This window comes from Danio rerio, chromosome 24, assembly GCF_049306965.1.
Source record: "Danio rerio strain Tuebingen ecotype United States chromosome 24, GRCz12tu, whole genome shotgun sequence".
NCBI classification, from domain to species: domain Eukaryota; kingdom Metazoa; phylum Chordata; class Actinopteri; order Cypriniformes; family Danionidae; genus Danio; species Danio rerio.
In genome coordinates, this window is record NC_133199.1 from 25447634 (window position 1) to 25470162 (window position 22529).

Below are 22529 nucleotides of genomic sequence, written 5' to 3' on the forward strand. Positions count from 1 at the left end.
ATTAAAAGAAAGTGATTAGAAAATCCAACGCGAGGTGGCAAGATAGGAAAAAAAGAAATAAAATGGCTTTTTGTGGGTTTTTGCCCTGCCATTAGAGGACTTTTGAATAATACAGTGTCTTAAAAACTAATGATAGCTAGTATAAATAACAAATTAATAAATAGCAAATTGTTAATATTATAGCGCAAAATTGTTAATATTATTGTTAATTTATTATATAAATTGTTAATTAGTAGCGCAAATTGTTAATATTATAACTATTATAACAAACTGTTCAATAGTTATTTAAGTATTTATTTATTCCCTTCTGTGATTTTTTTTTTTTTTAAATTGGGTTATATTTTATATAACTATATATTTTTTTATTTCTAACATTTTTAAGCTTTTTATGAAGTTATAAAAGCTTGTTTGATGTTTTTTATGTTCTTGTTGGGTCTGATGCAACGTAGTTTGCATCAATTCTGCATTACAATTTATTGTGATGTTTTGAATGACAAAAATAAAGGAAACTGAAACTAAAACAAACATTTTTGGTGTATAGAGATGATGATAAAGAAGGGCTGAAGTTTTACACCGACCCATCCTACTTCTTTGACTTATGGAAGGAGAAGATGCTGCAGGACACCGAAGACAAGAGGAAAGAGAAGAGACGGCAGAAGGTTCAACACCCCTTCTTATCCTCTTCCGTTCTTCTCAGTTACTTTCATTTTTTCTTATTTATAATATATTCAGAAGTTTGAGGTCAATAATAGGAATGTGCCGATCAAGTTTTTTTGTGTGTTCTATGCTATTATTTGCATTTATTATTGAGTCCTGATCTGATATTTTTAATTTTCTGATATAGTTATGTATTTAATAAAAAATAACTGGATTGTTAAATATACAACTGTATTAGAAAAAGGCAAGTATAAAATTAAGATCCGGTGCATATGACTCGATTCAGAATTGAGGGTACATTTCAAGCATCTTCCATTAATTTACCTTAAATGTCATCCAATAAATGTGTAGTTTACAGTAAACTAAATCCAATATTAATTTACCATAATGCAAAAGTACTAAGTATGATAAGGAACTTTTGATTCTGTTACTATTTGTTAAACTTGTTAAACCACAGAGTTGAGAGTAACAGTGTTGACTCTTTCCACCATTTTTTTAGTTTAGCACAACATGCTAACCTCAAACCAGACACCACATGGCATCTTTAAAACAGACTTTTATGGTCATCATATCTTTGGTTTTAGGAGAAATGAACTGAAAATCTCTGTAACCGAGTTGACAATTAATTGTCTATTGGAGTATCTTAAACATTTTGCGCAAACTAATGAGATAAATGATGTTGTGCTCAATGCCTACCAGAATTTCCCACTAGAGCAAGTGACATCGCTTGGAGAAAGTCACTTTTTCTATTAGAGCTTTACAAATTGATATACCTTTTTAACTGATGTAACAGTTGACCAGAGCATAAGCACAGAACTGAAATTACAAAAAAAAAAGAAATGTTGCAGAAATTGTTTATTTAGCTTAGTAAACACATAAAAAAAATCTACTTAAATTATGATTATATTACATTATGTAATTACATTATATTAATAATCATTGTAATCCCTTGACAGCCCTAATGTTTATATGCGTAATTTTTTGTACAGTTCTATATATCTATGTTGGATAATTCAATTTCTCTTTGTACTTTCACACTTTGCTTCAGGAGCAGAGGCGATGTGTAGATGGCACACTGCAGAGAGAGGTGAAGAAGGTGCGAAAGGCACGTAACCGCAGGCAGGAGTGGAACATGATGGCCTTCGATAAGGAACTGAGACCTGACCTTCGACATTCACACACTGTACACAGAGGAGGATCCACAGAGGGCACCATGTCCCCAGAGCACAGGTAACACTGGCTGTATACGCTTAAAGTGACAGTTCACCCAAAACTGAAACTTTACTGGTAATTTACTTACCCTCAGGTCATTCAAGGTGTATATTAATGATGATTTTTAGCTGAAACTGTGGTCCGTGGTGATTAATGTAATGCTCATCAGTGACTACCAGCACTTTGAGGGTAAAAACATGTATAGGCAAAACAACATTATTTATTATTAGTGCTGTCAATCGATAAAAAAAATTAACTAATGAATCGCACCTTTTTAAAAAAAATTAATCGTGATTAATCACGATTAATCGCATTTAAAATACTGAAATTTGTAATTCTGGCTATTTAAATGTAAAATTAATGTAAACGCAAGACAAAAACTATTTAAATTCAAAATATAATTGTTTATAAGAACTAAAATTCAAACTATAATTGTTTAATAGAATTTTTGTTTAACTTGTAACACAGATTTCTTCATGTAAACAACATACCCACAATAAACCATCAAGATCCTGGCTTGACAGCCATATTTATTACAGAAATCAAAATACAGGCATGTTAATGACATTTAAATTTCAAAACAATCAATGCCAATAAAGAAAACATTGATTTCCATGTTGGATTCTAAGTGGACTGCAAAAAAATGCCAAAATACAGGAATTGCAGATATGGAAAATGAAAAATTATATTAATAAACTATAGAATACAAACTGTTGCACTCATTGTAAAGTTTTATTGCTGTGAGTTAGACATTAGTTAGAACATTAGTTATAGAGTAGAAACAATTTTGCTTAATCCTCCTTTACATTCATCCAGTTGCTAAGACTAGGAGTATCCCACAACTGCACAGAGACTCCCAAATGCCCGCAAATGAATGATAATTTCTCGCAAACCGGTCGTTAAATACATTGCACACCCCTCTCCCCCGCTTCCCTACTAGCTCTTCAGGTACCCTTTGTCGCGCGCAACTCACCCCCACCGTTCTTCAGGTATGTCTCGCGCGCACACGCCCCTCCTCAGATACGTCGCTCACTCCACCCCTGACACCCCTCAACGGGCCTGACACAGGCACACACACACAGACACACACTCAACGCGCTGCAGACATTTTGGCCCCAACGGCTTTCCATACTGGAGCGACTCCCCTCAGATTCAACACGCATGATCACGTTCATCAAATTTGCTTAAACTAAGCGTCCTAAAGTATTACTGTATTTCACAAGGATTCTGACACAACAACGCGAAGCATACGCTTTCGTTGCGTTTAATGAGGAAACACGCTAAACTTGGAGGCTCATGCTGAAAGGCAGAGTAATGCCCTGTCTTTGACAGCTCGCGACTTCACCAGAGACTTTCTGAGTACATTCACATAAGACACCAATACTCCGATTTTAATATGATTAAGATAATACTCTTATTAAAATTCTACCGTGTAGCCTAAGCAGTGATTTTATTACCTTAAAGGAACACCGAATCACGAAATGCGGAGGATTTTCTTTCTGTTCGCCATGCGGTATCAACTTACAACAGAAGTCGAACGTTAAAAATGAAACACCCGAAATTGCATGAAACTTTAGAGAGCCTGGTGATGCGACTAATTGTTTTATACTGAAACTTGCCTTCAAAAAGTGCTTCCTTGGTCTTATCCACATTCCTTGCATGTTAAACACACGTTCACCACAACAGGAAGTAAAAAAAACGGCAACTGCGTTAATTGCGTTAATTTTTTTAACGCTTTTATTATTTAAAATGAATCGCATGCGTTAACGCACTAATTTTGACAGCGCTATTTATTATACATTAAGGTTTTAGAAAGCAGAGTTATTAGACCATTGTTTCAGATAAAAAAATCTTATTTAAAGGGGTCATGGCATGTTTTTTTTTTTTGTTCCTTAAGGTTCACAAACCTTTTACACACAAAAAAATATTTATGCATGGGAACTATTATATTCAACCATTCTGATTCTGAAAACAACCTGCAGTCACATGCTCTTAAAAAGCATATAATCCTCTAAAATGATTTCTTACACCATTAAAAACAAAACATTCACATGTTCCTGAATTTGCTTTTGATACAACAAGACACAACGCTTGAACTCAGTAAACGCAAGTGTCAGTCATGAGCCCCTTGCAGACATACAATTTCCGGCAATTTTCTGGAAAGGCATGATATGTGAACAGGCTCTGTTTAAAAATACTTGTAACTTTGTTCTGGCAATTTTCCAGAAAGAGAAGTTGTAACATTACTGGTAGTTTGCCAGAATGCTGCTCTGTGTGAACACAGAAGGAAAATTGCCGGAAAGAGCGCGTTCACAATTATAAAGCGCTGACTTCAGACGTCTACTTCAGCCAATCAGAACATTCAGATGCATTCACATGCACGCTGTTTATGAAAATAAAAGCTTTTGGATATTTTTTCCAGACACACTTAGCTGTTAGATGTTAGTCAGATAAGGTTTCTATGTTCCTTCAAGCTCGGCCTCAGTTGCTTGACCTGTGTGCACGTGAAGCAGCCGATGAGCTCCTGCACACACACGTTACGTAGATCTCGACATGCGAAAGTGTTCCTCCATATGTTTTCATTTAAGTTGTTTACAATACCTATCCATTCACAGAATTTGTAATGTAGACAAGTGTGTAAACATTTAGCTGCAGTTTGCGCTTATGCCTTTGGATGTCTCTGGGACAAAGCAGCTGCATGAATGCTAAGGCTTTAAATAAAAATTAAATCATCAACAAAAACCCCACCACTTCTTTGTTTACAAATACAAGCACTGCTGTTTAGAGGTAATTTCTGGTTAATGATGTCAGAATTTACCAGTATTTTGGAATGGATGTGTAAATGGTCTTTTCCAGAAAAATTCCAGAACGCCCTTGCCTGTGTGAACAGTGCTTTTTTGAATTTACCGGTAAAGTCATTACGGTTATTTTCCAGATATTTACCGGTATCACTGAGTGAAAGGGGCTATAGAGTAACCCTGTGATGTCACATGCCACCTCATTGGCAAATAAGTAGTTTTTACAGTTTAATTAAATAAATGTTTTGCTTATAACAAGGATAATGTTTTTAGAGTTTAAACTTGTAGGATCTTTTAATGGAACAAAGACCTATTATATATATCAAAAGATTAATACAATTTTCGTTTTGCATGTTAAGACCACTTTAAAGTCCGTATGAAATCAAAATTCAGGGTTTTAAATTCTTAAGGTGAAAAATCAATCGGTGCAAATTAATCTTCTAAATTTGTTTTGAAAAAATTAACCATTTGCTTGCCTCTGGAATTGCATTCCTTCTCTGACGAAAAATCCTTAGCCATGCCCCTCCAACCGTTATTTTTGTTATGAGTAAAATGTAAGAGGAAGAGCTCAAAAGTGCAATATTGAGTAGGGGGTGAAGTTTTATTTCAGTTGGAAATATGTCATAATATTAAAACATGTCTGCCACAAATTTTTACTGACGGAAATATGTATTTAGATCTACGAAATTAACATCAGTTGTTCATTTTTGGGTGAACTATTCTTCAAAGTGCACATATACCATGAACTCGTTTTCATTTTTTCTAATTGGTAATTGGCACAGGTCTCACGGAGATCATGCAGATCACGGTTATCTGTCCATGGCCAATCACGTCGGTCATGCCCACACCTACTCTGGGCCTCCTCCCAGTATGGCGGCTCTGTCAGCTCATACTCAGATGAGCCTGGATCAGGATTACCGCAGCGGGTCAATGGCGTATCGTTCTGGGACTCTCGGTCGCCCACATCAGGCTCCACCTCCTCCACCAGCATCACACACCATCAACGGCTCCATGACCCTCCCACCTGTCGACTACAGGTTTGACATTTTTTAAAGCGATTGATAAATAATATCTAATGTTTTGAAGTAACTATTAACGTATTAGTTTCACGAGTAGATAAACTAAAATGTAATACTATTAACAATGCTTAAGTTTTGTCTTTTTTTTTCATTTTTAGATGTCTGTGTAGTTTGTATTGTGGTCTATTTGTTTTTAAGATCACCTAAAAGAGAAGATGAGATGTATTTGCACCAAACTATATCACAAGTTTGAAATGAGAATGATTTATAAATCAAAAGAGAAGCAGTTCATGCAAAATGTTTCTAAATTGTGTTAATTTAGCAGTTTTACTCTTGTTAACAAAAATGAATAAATGTATTATTATTTTTTTTTCTTACAGGTATTATTAAATAATTAACTATTCAATAGTAATATTTCTTTATTTACTTTGAATAATTGACCCCACTTTATATTAAGTGCGCTTAACTTCTATGTACTAAAATTAATAGATAAACTCAGTGTACTTAATCTGTTCATAATGTAGTGTGGAACACTTCTGGTGCACTTGCGATGAGATATGGGTAGGGTTCGGGACCGGTTTGGTGGTATGGGTAGGTTTAAGGTGTAAGTGATGGTCATCAGTGTGATTAAAACTGTAATAACAGAAATTTATTACAGATTTAATTACATGCCGGTATTTAATCAATCTTAATTACAATATCAAAACATGCATTTAAACATTGTAATAAATTACTAGGGATACTCCGATAAGAATTTTTGCCGCCAATATAGAGTACCAATTCCTTGTCTTGGTGATCGACCGATACACAGTACAGACTCTGATGCTTTCAGCTTTATAATACTTAAGTGAAGATCTCTCCTTACCTAACAGAATAAATTAATGATGCTGCATATAATTTTGTCTTAAACACGTCACTTATAACCATTTAGGTGTGACCATGTCAAAAAAATTGGTAAGAAAAATTGATAACACCGGATTTGGAAACAACATGTCTCAACCAAGAAAAGTTTGGAGCGCATATTTGATGCATAAGAAGTTAAAATGCAAACCTATAAATTCATTACTTCCTTACTAAAAGAAAATAGGTCTATAAAATACTGTTATTTATTTATAAGTAAATTGCAAGAAGTTCTAATGTTAAATATTAATGTTAAAAAAAAATAATTTTTAGGTCTTTTTTTTTTTAATTATCTAATATTTCCAGCCAGGTTTTAGTAAGCTTCCGATATTGTCAAAAACACAGAACTTTCAGTTCTAAAAAGGCCTAAGGATCATTCAAGTATTTTGCTCATCTTCAACTAACACAAACATTTGCAATCGGTTCATGAGATCGGACTGATCAGCGAGTACCGATTGAGACATCAAATGTGATTATTGGCTGATAACGATCTCCGGCTGATTGATCGGAGCATCCCTATAAATTACTAATTTCGGTGTAAGTACATATTAGTTAAGCCCCCTTAATATAAAGTGGGACCTAATAATTTAACATGAAAGGCATAGATAATCTGAAAATGATAAACTGTCTTGTCTTTAATTTTTGTTTCTGTAATATTAAATAAATGCTTTACTATTATGAGTATTGACTATTACAAATAAATGTTTTAATTATTATTATTCATTATTATCAAAATTGGACAATGTTTAAAATGCGTGTGTTAGTGTTAATTTCATGAGTAACTATTGTAGTATTTATCAGAATAAATTAATTGTGATATGATTCTGTAGAAAAGTTATCTGTAAATGTAGTGAAACTTCTAGCAATTTCTTAGTTTGTTTTTGCCATTTTTAACACATCTATAGGTAGTTTGTATTATTTATTTTTTAGAAGTTAAAGTAAATAAGTATTTGCACCAATCATATATATATATATATAGCCGTCAGCTGAAACAGTGCTCAGCATATATAAGTACACCCCTTACAAATCTCTCTTTCAAACTCATATTTATAACAGGAAGTTATACAATAATATATTTGTGCATATACATTAGATTAGTTAGTACTGAAGCCATATCTGAAGCTTATCTAACAAAATATCTTACAAAAACAATCTAAAAAATAGTACAGCCAAATGTAAATGTTATAGAAAAATATTAAATACAAATTTAAAAAAGAAAAAAATTCAAGAGAAACAAAGAAAATGGAAAAATGCAGTTGAAATTTTGTAGGTTGCAATTTTTAATTGCAATATTTAACTTGAATTTAATTGTGTTATCTTTCAATTTCTAAATATGTTTGATGACTAAAATATTATTGTAATAAATATGTCTGCTTAATGAATCTGTTTTTTGTAAATGCACCAAAATTCATTGCCTATATTCACTGAGAAATAAATGCAAATATTCATTTTCAAAATGGGGTGTACTCAATTTTGCTGAGCACTGTATATAGCTGTCTGTTCATGTTAGCGGTTGTAAAACCCTGCTTTATAAAACAAATGCCAAGTAGGTACTTACAAATGCTGCCACCTAATGGTTGCATCTGTGACAAGCATTCAAGCATTTTTAATGTTCCCTCTTTTCCTGCGTTGACAGTGTGGATTACTTGAATTCCGGTCAGCTGCCTCCACCACCAGCTGTTATGCCATCAGCACAGACTCCTTTTGCTATGCCGCCCATGGGATCTGGCCCTCCTCCAGGACATGTAGGACCAATGGGAGCAATGGCTGGCTATGCCCCACCCATTCCACCTACCTCCGGACCAATGGCTGCTCCTCCTCCACCAGTAGCCCCACCCCCTCCACCCAGTGCCATCCAATCCATCACTCCCAAACGGCCCTCTGTGCCTAATGAGGCCCAGCCCATAAGTGATGCCCGCAGCGACCTGCTCGCAGCTATAAGAATGGGTAAGACCACTGATCATATTATGAAAAGTTTCATTTTAAGAGTTTTATTGATCATTATTAAAGAACGTTATTAGGTCATGATTTTCATTTATTATATTACATTTCAATAAAACAGGTTCTAAAATTGGTAACTCTTAATTGTCAGATTATATTATGATTACATCCAATTTGCGCCAAACATCCTCCCATGTTTGTAATGAGAATGATTTATAAATGTGTTTTAATATCAGGGAAGTATTCGAAAAGGAAATCCCAGAGGTATAAGATCAGCACTGTAAACATTCCAGCAACATGCCATGGACTACAAACCTCCATTTGTTGCCATCATTCAGATGTGGTGTAAACATCACTTCAATATCACTCAGTTAAGTTTCATCTAAACAATTAAAAGCATATTAGATATTAAACTAAATCACAATCTCTTAAAGAGTAATAGCTTAAGTGTCCTCCTAGGCTTTATTGGCTTTAATAATAGACCTGGTTAATGGCACCAGGTCAACACTATGGGGACGCTTTCCTGCTTCAGCCTATGTAACCCAGGGAGCGATAAAACAATGTAGTCCTCTGTGTTGCCTGTAATAGTGTTGTACCGGTACTCAAATTTTAAAAACCATCCATTTAAGCAAGGTTGAGCATGTTCTTAAACACCGCTGATTTGCCATAGTATTCACCAGTGCTTAACAGAAATTACTGTGATTGGCTGTGAAGGTCATTAGTTTACCACTCTTCATCAAGTGCAAACACAGATAAACGGACACTGGAGTGTTTTAAAGCTGCGAAGATCAGTCGATTCATCAGCAGTTCTCTTGTCTGTGATTGCACTCTGTAAACATTGGTGAAGTGCGGATAACTGATGACCTTTACGGGCAATCACAGTCATTTCTGTTGAGCACAGGTGAATACTATGGCAAATTAGTGGTGTTTAAGAACACATCCAACAGCGCTTAAATGTTAGCGGGAAATGGAGGATTTTTCAAAATTTCAGTTCTGAAAATCAGTATCGTGAGGAGTCAAATATAGTGAAAGACTCAGTTCATTAACTTGAGTTTGATAAATGGCATCTAAAACGTCTGTTTGGGAAAGAAAACATTTGCTAACTAGTGCCATTTTCTTAATTTAGCTAAAAATGAGGTCTGATATTCTTTTTTATTTTCACTATCCATTCAGAACGGAACTTCGTGTCACTCGGAAAGCAGTGAAATCATAAATTTGTGTAACTTTCTCCTCGCTTATCATATATATACAGCCAGGTACACAACAAGATGTCATCGCGAACGCCGTTCCTATGTGACTCCAGCCGATACTTACGAATATCAGCTTCACTTTTACTTTTAAAATCAGTCTATGACAGAATAGTTTAGATTTTTATTATAAATGATAAGCTTTTTGTGAATTCACTCAGGTCTTAATTCATCTTATTATAAACAAACCAAAACAAAAAAACTAACAATCTGTGCATGAATCAAACTTATTAAAACCCTTCATGGGGCAGAAAGACGTCATATTAAACAGTAAATTCACTCCCTGTAACATTAACCTCTTGTCAACACTCCACTACAATATTGATCATGTGAGCGAGCGCCAATGACTTAAATTCTTAGCCACTTTTGAAAGAGTTGAACTTTGTTGAAGGTGCGTGTTTGTTTATGCTGCAGGTATCCAGCTGAAAAAAGTTCAAGAGCAACAGGAACAGCAGGCAAAACGAGAGCCGGTGGGCAATGATGTCGCCACTATCTTGTCCCGGCGCATCGCAGTGGAATACAGTGACTCTGAGGATGAATCTGAGCTAGAGGACAATGACTGGTCTGACTAACACTATACTAATACACCACATGCTTCACAGACACTCACTCAGTAACTTACATGCCAACGTTAACATTGCATTTCCCATACACACCATCATTTTGTACTGTATGCATTTTAATAAAGGCATGATAGGCCGACTGTATTACGGAATACTAAAATAGTCAGTCTTTTCCCACGTATGATGCTTTTTCCATTTTTTCTAAAGATTTTTAACGTAACACTTGTTAATATGGACATATTTTATTTAGCGGATAGCAAATGGAACGGATTAAAAAGCATGTTGAGGTTGAAGTTTCTGCATGAAAGTTTTGATGTTAAGAGCCATTGATGCCAGTACTTACATTTGTGTGAACTGACCAGAGGGGTTTGATTAAACGACCTAAAATGTGCTGGCACAGTGATGTCTGGTGTTTATGTCATGCGTGTGTGGGGTGGTTGGCGCTGACAGTCAAATCTGCCGAATCCTGTTAAATGCCTCTCGGCTCCAGCCTCTGAGTGCCTCCGTCATGGAAACAGGACAGTTTTGATTCGGAGATTCACGTCTCTATGGAAACAGTACAGCTGAGACTGGCATCGCCATGGCAACAGTGGATTTGAGGCACCCGGCCAATTGATGCGCGAGTGTGAATAAACCCAGGCGAGGATATTTTTAATGCACAGCACATTCTTTTTAATACAAAATTAACAAGATCTCTCAGTTCATTAAACTAACAAAGCAATAAAAGTATACAACCAACAACTTGGAAAAATATACAACACGTTAACACAATGTCTTACAATGTTAATTAGTGCATCTTGATTATAATTCTTATAATATTGTTTTGCAGATAAGTAAATTGTTGTGCCTTTTCTTGTCAAAAAAATAAAGTGCATTTCACAGTTAAAACTACGCATACATGTACACAAGATGCTGAAACCGATTACCCATAGTTCAAGATTTCGATTCTAGTAACCGAATGAAGTACAAAACAAGGCTCAATCTTGCTGTAAATGTAGAAAGATTCTTTATGTAACCCCTTTCGTTCTACATGTCTCCATTAAATCAACCCCCAAACCTAATCCCCATCCGGGTCACGGCACCAATATAAACCCTTCAATTCAGCATGCCTCTGATACATCCCCCAAAACCTCACTCCCATCTAGGTAACGGCACAATCTGGAGGCATACTAACACTAAAGGGACACTAAAGACTGCATCATCCAGCGTTGGTCAATAGTATGACTCCTGAAGGATTAGTGGTGAGTTTTACTTGCCAATGTTTTTCAGACACTGAAAACTGCAGTGTCTAGAATTAGTTACTAATGGGACTCTTGACATAAGAGTTGTGAGGTTTACTCACCCAAATCATACTATTTGGCCTCTGTTACACTTACTGCCTAATCTCACTCCCTTCCGGGTCATGGCACCAATATAACCCCTCCAATTCTACATGTCTCTGATACATCACCCCCCAAAATCTCACACCCATCTGGGCCGCGGCAATGATGAACACCCCCAAGTCTACTTGCATCACTCCAAGCAGGATTCAGGCCTGTGTTTTTAAAGGGAAACTAAAGACTGCAGCCTCTAGCATTGGTCACTAGTATGACTCTTGATGGATGCGTTTTGGGATTGAGTTTAGAGTTCAACAACTGAAAGCTGCAGTGTCTAGATTTAGCCACTAATGGGACCCTTGACATAAGTGGGGTGGGGTTTACTCACCCAAATCATACTATTTGGCGACTGTTACACTTACCCCCTAAATCTTACTTTCATCCGGGTCACGGCAATATTATAACCCCTCCAGGTCTACTTGCATCACTCCGGTGGTGGTATACTAACATTAAAGGGACACTAAAGATTGCAGCCTCCAGCTTTGGTCACTAGTATGACTCTTTAAGGATGAGTAGTGAGTTCTACTTGCCATTGTTTTCAACACAAATACTGAAGACTGCAGTGTTTAGCATTAATCTCTAATGAGACTCTTGACATAAGAGTGGTGAGGTTTACTCACCCAGATCCCTTCCGGGTCACGGCACCAGTTCAACCGATATGATTTTAATCATCTCAGCAGAACTTAACTTGCAATTCTGGCATAGGATGAGGAAACATTAAGAAGGATGCAAAAAAACTGTAGCCTCTAGTAGTAATCACTAATGCGTGACTCTTCACGCGGGTGTAGTGAAGTTTACCTGCAAAGCTCTTACTAGCTGGCCTCCATTAAACCCATGTTCACTAGTGAATCCGTAAAGCAAGAGTAGTGAGGTTTATGCACACAACTCCAGGAAGAGTGAGGTTTACCTAGCTAGCTCTTACTTTCTGGCCCCAGTTACACTTATAAACCACATCATTTCAATATCTATGCTTTTAAAATAAAAAAATAATAAGAAAAACTCCCATCCAAGCCCTTGTCACCCTTCAGGTTGACATTTTCAAGCTCTTACAATGGATTACAGAGCCCGATCAAATACAAGTCTATTTAAATCAAAGATTCAGTTGGCAAACGTCCATCCACATGTGAAAAATCCATCACACACCAGGCACAAAGCATGATAACATCATTTTACAAAGCTCTTTTCCAAAAAGATGGAGATCTGATGCTTTAGGTGGAAGGACTAACCCCCCAAAAGCCACCGCAATAATTCCCTGGTCATTTCTGACCAAACGGCTGTGGATCAAGCTTTAACCCTCTCAATCTGCTGTAGACAAGCATGCCCAGGCAACTGGAGACACGGGAATGTGGCCCAAGGTTAACTGCTGAGAAATAGATTGATGCAGGGATGATGTGTTGCTGTAAGCCTGAAACAAGTTTGCAATTCCATTGTCCTGAAGTCTGTGAGATTTAGGTTAAATGTCGGAAATATGGTCTGTGATTAACACAAGGTCAAGATGTATTCACATGTTATACTATGAAATAAAATACACCAGTAATACCCTTGCGATTTTTTTTTTTTTTTTCATCTTGAGTAAAAGGTGGTTTCTAACAAGTAGCTAAATGGGACTAGAGAGTTTGTTTGGGGCCTCAATTTGTTATTAGTTGCATTCTTGGAAACAGTTGGAAGATGGTTATTATAGCAATTTAGTTTAAAGAACTGATTTAAATTTTAAAGAACACCAGTATGTGTAAAAGAATAAAGGAACAACAACATCAGACCTTTTTTTCCAATTGGTGAACAAATCAAACATGGCCAGCCTATTAGAATCCATCCCTCCTTAAAGAGTCCAGGCATTTAAAGCAGTAGGCAGCACAACACAAAACTGCAGTGGCTGCTAGCATAAGCCGCTTTTCCACTCTGCGGTATGGTAATGTTCAACTTGGCATGCTTTGGTCTGATTTTGCTCTGCTCGTTGTGCATTTCTACTGCAGTTTAGTACACTCAAAGTGGGTGGAATCATCACAGCCTCTACAGCTGCAACTTCCTGAAAATCTTTTTCATTTTGGGTCATCCCATCACAGGTTCTGCTTCTTAGCTACCAACATGAAAAACATCTGGACTTCTTCTACAGACATCATGTTTTGGAAATGGTACGCTTTGCTTGGAATCTTGGAAAGTACTAGGTACCAAACGCAGTGGAAATGTCCTCAAAAATGAGCTGTATTGAACCAAACTGCACCCTACCATGCAATGGAAAAGTTTTATGCCAGTGGTGTCTAAACTTGATCCTGGGGGGCCGGTGTCCTGTAGATTTTAGCTCCAACTTGCCTCAACACACCTGCAAGGATGTTTCTAGAAGGCTTAGTAATTGCTTTATTAGCTAGCCCAGGTGTGTCTGTTTAGGATTGGGACTGTACTTTGCAGGACAACGGCCCTCTAGGACCAAGTTTGGACATCCCTGCTTTATACACTACCTGACAAAAGTCTTGTTGCCTATCCAAGTTTTAGGAACAACAAATAATAACTTGACTTCTAGTTGATCATTTGGTATCAGAACTGGCTTATTTGAATGGCAAAGATCATGCCTTGATTTTGAATTATTTAATGAGGTCTCTCTGCAATGACTCAAATAACTTAATCATAAAGTCATTGGAATGGAAGAATGAAAGAGTTCTTGCAGGACTCCCAGAGTTCATCGAGATTCTTTGGATTCATCTTTATGGCCTCCTCCTTCATCCTACCCAAGACATGCTTAATAATATTCGTGTCTGGAGACTGGGCTGGCTAATGCTGGAGCACCTTGACCTTCTTTGCTTTCAGGAACTTTAATGTAGAGGCTGAGGTATGAGAAGGAGCGCTATCCTGCTGAATAATTTGCCCTCTCCTGTGGTTTGTAATGTAACTGGCAGCACAAATGTCTTGATACCTCGGCTGTTGATGTTGCCATCCACTCTGCAGATCTCTCAGATGTTGCCATCCACTCTGCAGATCTCTCACATGCCCCCATGCTGAATTTAACCCCAAACCATGATTTTTCCTTCCCCAAACTTGACAGATTTCTGTGAGAATCTTGAGTCCATGTGGAATCTAATAGGTCTTCTGCAGTATTTGTGAAGATTGGGATGTAGTTCAACAGATGAATCATCAGAAGAATTTATCGTCTGCCACTTTTCCAAATGTTCCACTAGAAGTCAAGTTATTATTTGTTGTTCTTACAACTGGCATTGTCGACAAGATTTTTGTCAGGTAGTATATAGTATGGATGCTATGATACAGATGCTAATATAGTTAACATTACAGTTTTCATTATTTTTTCTAAAATACTCCTGGCAAATTGAAGACAATCATAATAAGCAAAATCTGTAAGAACTTTTGTTAGTCACAGAGCTTACTTTCTGCAATAATCTAAAAGTCCAATGGAAAGATCTTATGTATTTTTGACAGAATCCAGGGTCGTGCCAACTTCCAGGCCCAAAACACATCATCATTACATTCCTCTATGACACCAGATGAGAAATGCCATCATGCCTCCTTAAAGTCGCATGCCTTATTTACAGGATCAAGACGATCGATAGGATGCCCTAAGAATGTCTTTGTCGATACATTCAGAAGAGGCCGTACAGCGCTTCAAGAATACAAAACAAAATCTCAGGAATTCCCAAAGAATCCAGACTGAGGGGGAAAAATAGACTTTTTCAGTCGAAATAGCAAAATAAATAATTCCTACTCAAAGGTCAAACGTAGCTCACAACACATCGGTCATCATCTCCATGCTAAGCCCTATTAAAACTCGCATACCTGCTTTGCTACCACCCATGTGCTGTTTCAGTGGAATTATATAGAGGTCACTCAGGCAAAAAGGAAAAAAAACAAAGGTAACGAGGCTGTGTCCGACCCGCAGGCACGATGTAAAGAGGGTGCGATGGGAAGACTGGTAGCCACTCTAGCCCATGCAGGTCTATGGGGAATATACATTATAACCCCCGACTACAACATTGTCCCTAGAGAGATGAACATTTATGCATGCTTTCGCACACACACACACACACACACACACACACACACACACATGCACCGACAGTCACACCTTACACAACACGTTCCTCACACATTATAAACATCTCTAAGGTTCGCAAAAGCAAATGCATACTGTAGAATAGGTCACATTGAGTGTACAGAGAGATTTCATTCATAGTTAGATATTGTATATGACCACAGGGCACAGTCCCTTTCTGGACGACAGGACACGAGGCAGTGGGATTATGGACATGTTTATAGGGATTGGGACATCTGTTCAGTTTGTTTATTTTTTAATCCCAAATTCACTAATATCATTCGGGCGATGCTGATATAAGCACAGTTGTCAGATGTTCTAGGAATCCGGGTGGTTTTTTCATGGATGTTTTTTTTTTTTTTTCAGACTAGCTGAGGTGTTGGTTTTGCTTGGGCACGGCTTTTATTGCTGCCAGAGTATTGCTATAATTTGATGAAACACTTGGTCTGTAATTATTGCTCGCTGATGGATTCTGCCACTGAAATGGATAGTGGCTGGTTGGCATTTGGAGGGCGAAAGGTAAAAAGCATGGGGTGAACTTCAGCTCGTAATAGTAGCATGACTCCACAAAGAGGAGGAGAACAGGGTCAGGAGAGATTTATAATACCATTCTCCCTCAGTTGACATTTACCAGCTGATCTCCTCACTGTAATCTTTGTCTCGTGAGATTGTTTGACAAGATTCAACCAACACAGGCTCATTCTGAAAATGTAGCCCTATATACATTTCTGGAGATCGCAAATTATGTAGCCAGAGCTACTTATGGCTGCATTTCATCTTTAAAACAAACGCTACGGGGCGGCACCATTCCTCATGTCGCTTTTCCGCTGTTACCAGTTTGTCCAGTAGCAACATACATGTCGACATGTATGTTGGCTTGAGAACCAAAACACAGTTGACCGGGTTCGAGTACGGCAAAGAACGGTTCCAGAAAGTGGGTAAGACAAAAACAGAAGCCAAAAAATAAAACAAACAAGTTAATAACAGGGTGAGAATGAAGTATAATCTGAAAATGTGGTAAAATCAGGCAAGGGCTTATCTTCTTTTGGATTGCGTTTCAAAACACTGTTGGTTGGGTTTAGGTAAGGTTGAGGGTATTGGTTGGTTGATCAGTCAGTTGACAGCGGCTTCTGGTGGATTTACGTGAGTACAACAGGAACAAAAGGCCTCGCATGAGAAATTTGAGATCTCAAATAAGCCAACGCAGTGACCTCTGGTGGAATACAAAACTATGGTAGTCGAATACAATAACTGCAAAAAACATAGCTCCTGGTACGCATTTGCCGCTCTCCAGAAATGTATATGGGGTACGTAATCAGAATAAGTAAGGGTTGGATTAAACAGTTTACTGACAGTATATCATATTGACAGTAAATCTATGGGAAGCTCATTTGGGAGTGGAACTGTAATTTGGCTGGCATATCACCAAATGAGAATATTATTGATAAATCTCATGAAAATGTGTCTAGGTTACATTTCACCCCAAAATCAAAAGGAAAACATTTAGTTTTTTTTAAACAAGTCCAATTTTACATCTCATTATCCCAATAGATCTTACTAGATTTCAATGAGATATGCTATTACACTGTAAAAAAAACTATTAATTAACAGATCACCATATATCAAGATTGCCAGGTGTCTTTTAAAGTATAAAGTAAGGTATCACCATTTGAAGCATGTATAAAGATGTTAATAAACATTCACAGATGAATCACTGTTAATGTAGGTTATATGTTTTACTTACTCCCAGGGTCGTTTTTATCAAAGTGATATTAGCCGCACCATGTTGGTGTTTCGTAACCTCTAGTTTTTATGAGGTGGGTCTTTAGACAAACGCTCAACACCTAATCTGGAGAAACAGGACATACACTACGGATGGTTTATCTTACCTAATTCACCTATAGCGCAAGTATTTGGACAGTGGGGGAAACCGGAGCACCCGGAGGAACACAGGAAGAACATGCAAACTCCTCACAGAAATGCCAACTGACCCAGTCAGGGCTCGAACCGGCGATGGAGCTAACCAGATTGTATGTTTTACAGTGTAAAATTATATTATATAATAGAATATGTAGCTTAATTCTGAAAAAGAATCATTTGATTTTGGGATGAAATTTGTAATTAACATTAGAGATTACCCCCTCTAACTGACTTATATTGATGCTTCTACGCAAATGCATTACATGTAAATTTTAAGCAAAATTCTATGAATGACCATTGTTTGACAGCCATCCTGTACCCAGTATTAATTAAAAGTTGAACTTAATAAAAGGAGCAGTGATCTATTCAGAGCTTTGGGAGCACAATGCAAATTAAGAGCAAATCAAAAGAAAATACATTCGGTTCTGTTCTCAGCAATGTTGCTGCATATAAACAAACCTCTTATTCTCAAACACTTAATGCACGTTTTGTACTCGACAGTTGTTTGAAGTGAGCCTCTATTCACAGGGGACTGTTTAAAATGACCACACATACACTTTCTCCACGCTCCCGTTCACTTTCATCCCGCATTTATGGAAGAGGAATGCGGGACGGGTGACAGTTCCACTTCCGATCCAAACCAAAATAAAGGCATCCGTGGGTTGGGTTATTTATAGAGTGGTTCTCGATCTGAGATTGTAATTAGCTCTTCATGGTTTTTCTGCTTTGGAGGACATTTTACATTCGGCCACGCTCGGGTTGAGATTTAAATCAAAGAGACGAGAAAAGCGCGCCTCTCTGTGTTTCTATGGAGGACGCAAGGCGCGGATCACCGAGCGCCTCGTGTCTATTTTTAGCACACCGCGGTTACTTAACGTTCAGCGCACGTTCCTGAATGCAGCAACAGCAGGAAGAGATGAATGAGCTTCGGGATCCAGTCAAGCGGACCGCCTCGTGCTGCCCCACATCTTCCTCCTCCTCCCTCACAGCCCATGCAACAGGGGGCTGCCGCTGTGGCCAAGCCAAAACAAGCACAAAAAAATGCAAAGGCATATTTATGTACAGGATATTTACAGCTGCCTGCCACACTGCGTCAATTCCCGGCCCTTTTTCAAATCCTGGACAGGGTGTGGCAGCTGGTTGGAACAGGATCAGGCAAAAGATTGTGTGGCAGTGGTTGTCACATAACAATTAAGCCCAAAGTTTACTTCTTTGTTTGATTTTTACGCACACAAGACGCACATACAACCTTTCGAAGTTTACACAGATAAGAAAGATTCAATCTTGTCCAATTTCTGCTCATCTTTCCTCCAAAAAGTCTTTAAAATACATCTTTGGATGCCTTGTAATCCCCTCATAAAGTTGTGTTTTTGTTATCCCACTTTTTCCCGATATGTTTACTGTTGACACCTTGTGGCCAAAGTGTAGCGGCGCAAAAACAATTCAAAGCAGATATCCGAACGTACGATTCAGGTGTACGCAGACTCTCGCATATGCGTAAAAACCAAAGTATACTTTGGGCTTTAGGGGAAGACATAAACGGGTGACGCACATGCCCTTTCTTGTCCCATGACCTGTGCAATTCCCTAGGCACATTACATCAGACGTCGCTGGGGGTCCGTGCCCGATGGGCCACGCTGGCAGGGATACATCCACAGCACACCAGCCACAACGCTTTCTGGATCTCTTGATTGCGGAATGCGTAAATGACTGGGTTGATGACTGAGTTGTAGGTGGCGGGCACCAGGGTGGCGTACGTGTAGAGCGGTGGGTATGTATAATCGGCTATGAGCGAGTATACAGTAAACGGCATCCAGCAGGCAGCGAATGTGCCCAGAATTATCGCCAGCGTGGATACGCCTTTACGCGTCGTGACGTAATGAGGGCTTGCTGCTAAAAAGTGGTGCTGGAGGGCAATTTGGTGCGCATGCCGCATGACGATTTTGCAGATCTGCACATAGAGTTGTAGCATGAGGCCGAAGAGTAGAAGGAAGGACACGGATAAAACGGCCACGTTGTTTTTCGTTAGGGGCCACACCACGCTGCAGTTTACCTCCTGCCCTAAGCAGTTAACACCGGTGACTGGGAGCAAACCCAAACACAAGGAAACGCCCCATAGAAGCACCAGCATGGTGTATGTGAAGGCGGCAGTTCGTTCGGAGTTGTAGGTGAGGGCGTAGTACAGCGACAGGTAGCGGTCAATGGTGATGGCCAGCAGGCTGAAAACTGATGCGGAGAAGGACGCCACCACCAGACCTACAGTCAACAGCTGGGCTGAATCAGAGCGCAGTAGGTATGCGAAAGTAAAGTGCAGGACTAATCCCAAACCAGCCAATAGGTCAGCTAGAGCTAGACTGCCGATCAGTAGAAACATCGGAGCGCGTAAAGCCGGGTTCTGCCAGATGACCAAAACCACCAGGGCGTTTTCACAGGCGATGAGGGTGCCAGATGAACAGAGTACGATGTCCCACGGGTTCACCAGCAGCTCCGTAGGTGGTCTCGCTGGCAGGATGACCGCCGGTGAGTATGTTCCCACAGTGATGTTCTCTATGCTCCCCGCGCCGCTGCTGCCCCAGGTGGGTTCTTGAGCCAGCCAGCTTGGAGAAACTGACACCTCTTCACTCATTCTGCCTCCTGTTTGAAATAACACACACAGACAAACATAATGAGCACTAGTCTAAAGAAGGGGATAAATCAACATAACACAACACAAGTATAGTCTACAAACATGACAATTCCTATGACGTTTTCCTATTAGAGCACAAGAGAAGACATTTTACAGTCATGTTGACTTCTGTTGTAGTTTCTGCTGATTTAATGGATGTCACTGAGGCATGCTTTGACACCAAAATTCTTCAAATTATCTTGTTTTGTGTTGCAAAGAAAAAAAGGCCACAAGGTTTAGAATGAAATGTTATGGTAAGTAAATAATGACAATATTTTTTATTTTGAGATATTACTTTTGAATATTAAGGATTATTTTGCACCACAGTTTGGGGTTGTGGTGGCCAAAGCTTAATTGTATGGATGTATAAATCCTAACAACCTAACAATAATTAAACTTAGACTTAAAATACGTAATAAAATGATTATTATTTATTATTGTTATAATGATTATTATTAGTTCCAATTATTTATTGGATTTTTTATGCATTTATTTCTCAAATATTACAAATTAGTTACTATGAAATATTTTTCTTAATTTTTCAAGAGAATTTAGTGCTGGAAAAATCTGAAAAATGTAATTTAAAAAAGAAATATGTTGCTTTATATATAATTATAAAATAAATATTACTGCCAATTCCATTCAAATGCAATGTTTTGTATATTTTAATACATATTTACCCTAGATAGGTTAACCACATGATTTCAATATTTTTTCCACATTAAAAATTATTGCGAAAATAACATTAACACAATGCATTCACACTAATACGCATCCTGGAAAACACAAGGCTTGTATAACCATATGTAACTGAAATGTCTACAAAACTATCTGATAATAATTTTCACAGAAGCAATTGTTCACTTAAATTACATTACTTCTCGGTTACTGTCTTAACAAAGAACAAAGAATCTAATTATGATCAATTACAACACATTTCACCTCACCGTTATTAAAGCTGCACATAAGCAGCAATTATTGAGATACTTTTGAATACAATGGTGGAGAATGAAGAAAAAGGGAGGGCCCTGTTGAGTGCTGATATTAAATAAAGGCGGGTTCCTGCTTATAAAGGCGCCTCTGCATCAGATCTCTCACATATGGACCCTCAAAGCACATTTTCACTGCAATCAGATCCTGCAAGCACTGCTTCCTCTGAATCCCTTCAGCTTTTCAATAACGCTGTAGCACTTGCTGTGTAAAAAGGATTTATGTGCAGTAATATGCAGAGCATAACGATTTCAGATACAGCCGGTCCCCTTCAGTAGCTCCCCATCTGGAGTCTTTCCTACCTTGTCTGTTGGAGGAGATGCGTCTGTTTTAGATGTTTCCGTGTCTCTCTGATCTTTCCATTGTATTTAATGGCAGCGCTGTCGGCAGGTGCAGCGCGGCGCGGGCGGATGGAGGCTGTGATGATGATGATGAAGATGAAGCCGGACCGGAGGATCTTCACAGCAGCAGCAGCGGCTCCTCTAGCGGCTCTTCGCCGTCTGCACGAGCACCAACTGCGGCTGTGCAAAAGGCGCTGGGAGGGGTGAGCCTTCCTCCGCGCACCAGAAGGTCCTGCCACCTATTTTATCTGCTGCGCACAAAATAAAGTATGCGACTGGAGGTTTAATGGGTTCATTCGTCAACACGTAAACAAATGGTCATAGCGTTATTTTATTTCATTTTGGTAAAAGAGAACTCCTTAAATGTTGATTGTTCAATGAACAGTGTACTCTGATATATTATAAACATTATTTTAATTAATAATATGATAAACAATTAATAAAAAAAAAAAAAAAAAAAAAATATATATATATATATATATATATATATATATATATATATATATATATATATATATATATATATTTTTTTTTTTTTTAAATTTTTAATTTTTTTTCTATTAATTAACAGATCACCATATATCAAGATTGCCAGGTGTCTTTTAAAGTATAAAGTAAGGTATCACCATTTGAAGCATGTATAAAGATGTTAATAAACATTCACAGATGAATCACTGTTAATGTAGGTTATATGTTTTACTTACTCCCAGGGTCGTTTTTATCAAAGTGATATTAGCCGCACCATGTTGGTGTTTCGTAACCTCTAGTTTTTATGAGGTGGGTCTTTAGACAAACGCTCAACACCTAATCTGGAGAAACAGGACATACACTACGGATGGTTTATCTTACCTAATTCACCTATAG

The 22529-nt window shown here is 38.0% G+C and overlaps 2 protein-coding genes across 2 annotated transcripts in view; one reads left to right on the plus strand and one right to left on the minus strand.

Moving 5' to 3' along the window:
* Positions 1 to 11225, plus strand: part of wasf3b (WASP family member 3b) — a 37327-nt gene extending 26102 nt beyond the window's left edge. Inside the window, 5 exon segments of the mRNA NM_001080590.1 lie at positions 542 to 659; positions 1706 to 1887; positions 5450 to 5704; positions 8223 to 8533; positions 10189 to 11225. Of these exon segments, the coding sequence (NP_001074059.1) occupies positions 542 to 659; positions 1706 to 1887; positions 5450 to 5704; positions 8223 to 8533; positions 10189 to 10346 (1024 nt within the window). The 3' untranslated portion in view covers positions 10347 to 11225.
* Positions 11226 to 16119: 4894 nt separating this feature from the next.
* On the minus strand, positions 16120 to 21790 carry gpr12 (G protein-coupled receptor 12). Its single transcript, XM_005162738.6, has 2 exons — positions 21627 to 21790; positions 16120 to 20303 (listed from the first exon to the last, which is right to left on the minus strand). Exon 2 carries the CDS (start codon positions 20293 to 20295, stop codon positions 19270 to 19272), a length of 1026 nt encoding a protein of 341 aa, XP_005162795.1. The 5' UTR covers positions 20296 to 20303; positions 21627 to 21790; the 3' UTR covers positions 16120 to 19269.
* Positions 21791 to 22529: the final 739 nt, after the last annotated feature.

Excerpts from the sequence above, each read along its gene's own strand:
- gpr12 (XM_005162738.6), bottom strand. The coding sequence starts at position 20,295 with ATGAGTGAAGAGGTGTCAGTTTCTCCAAGCTGGCTGGCTCAAGAACCC.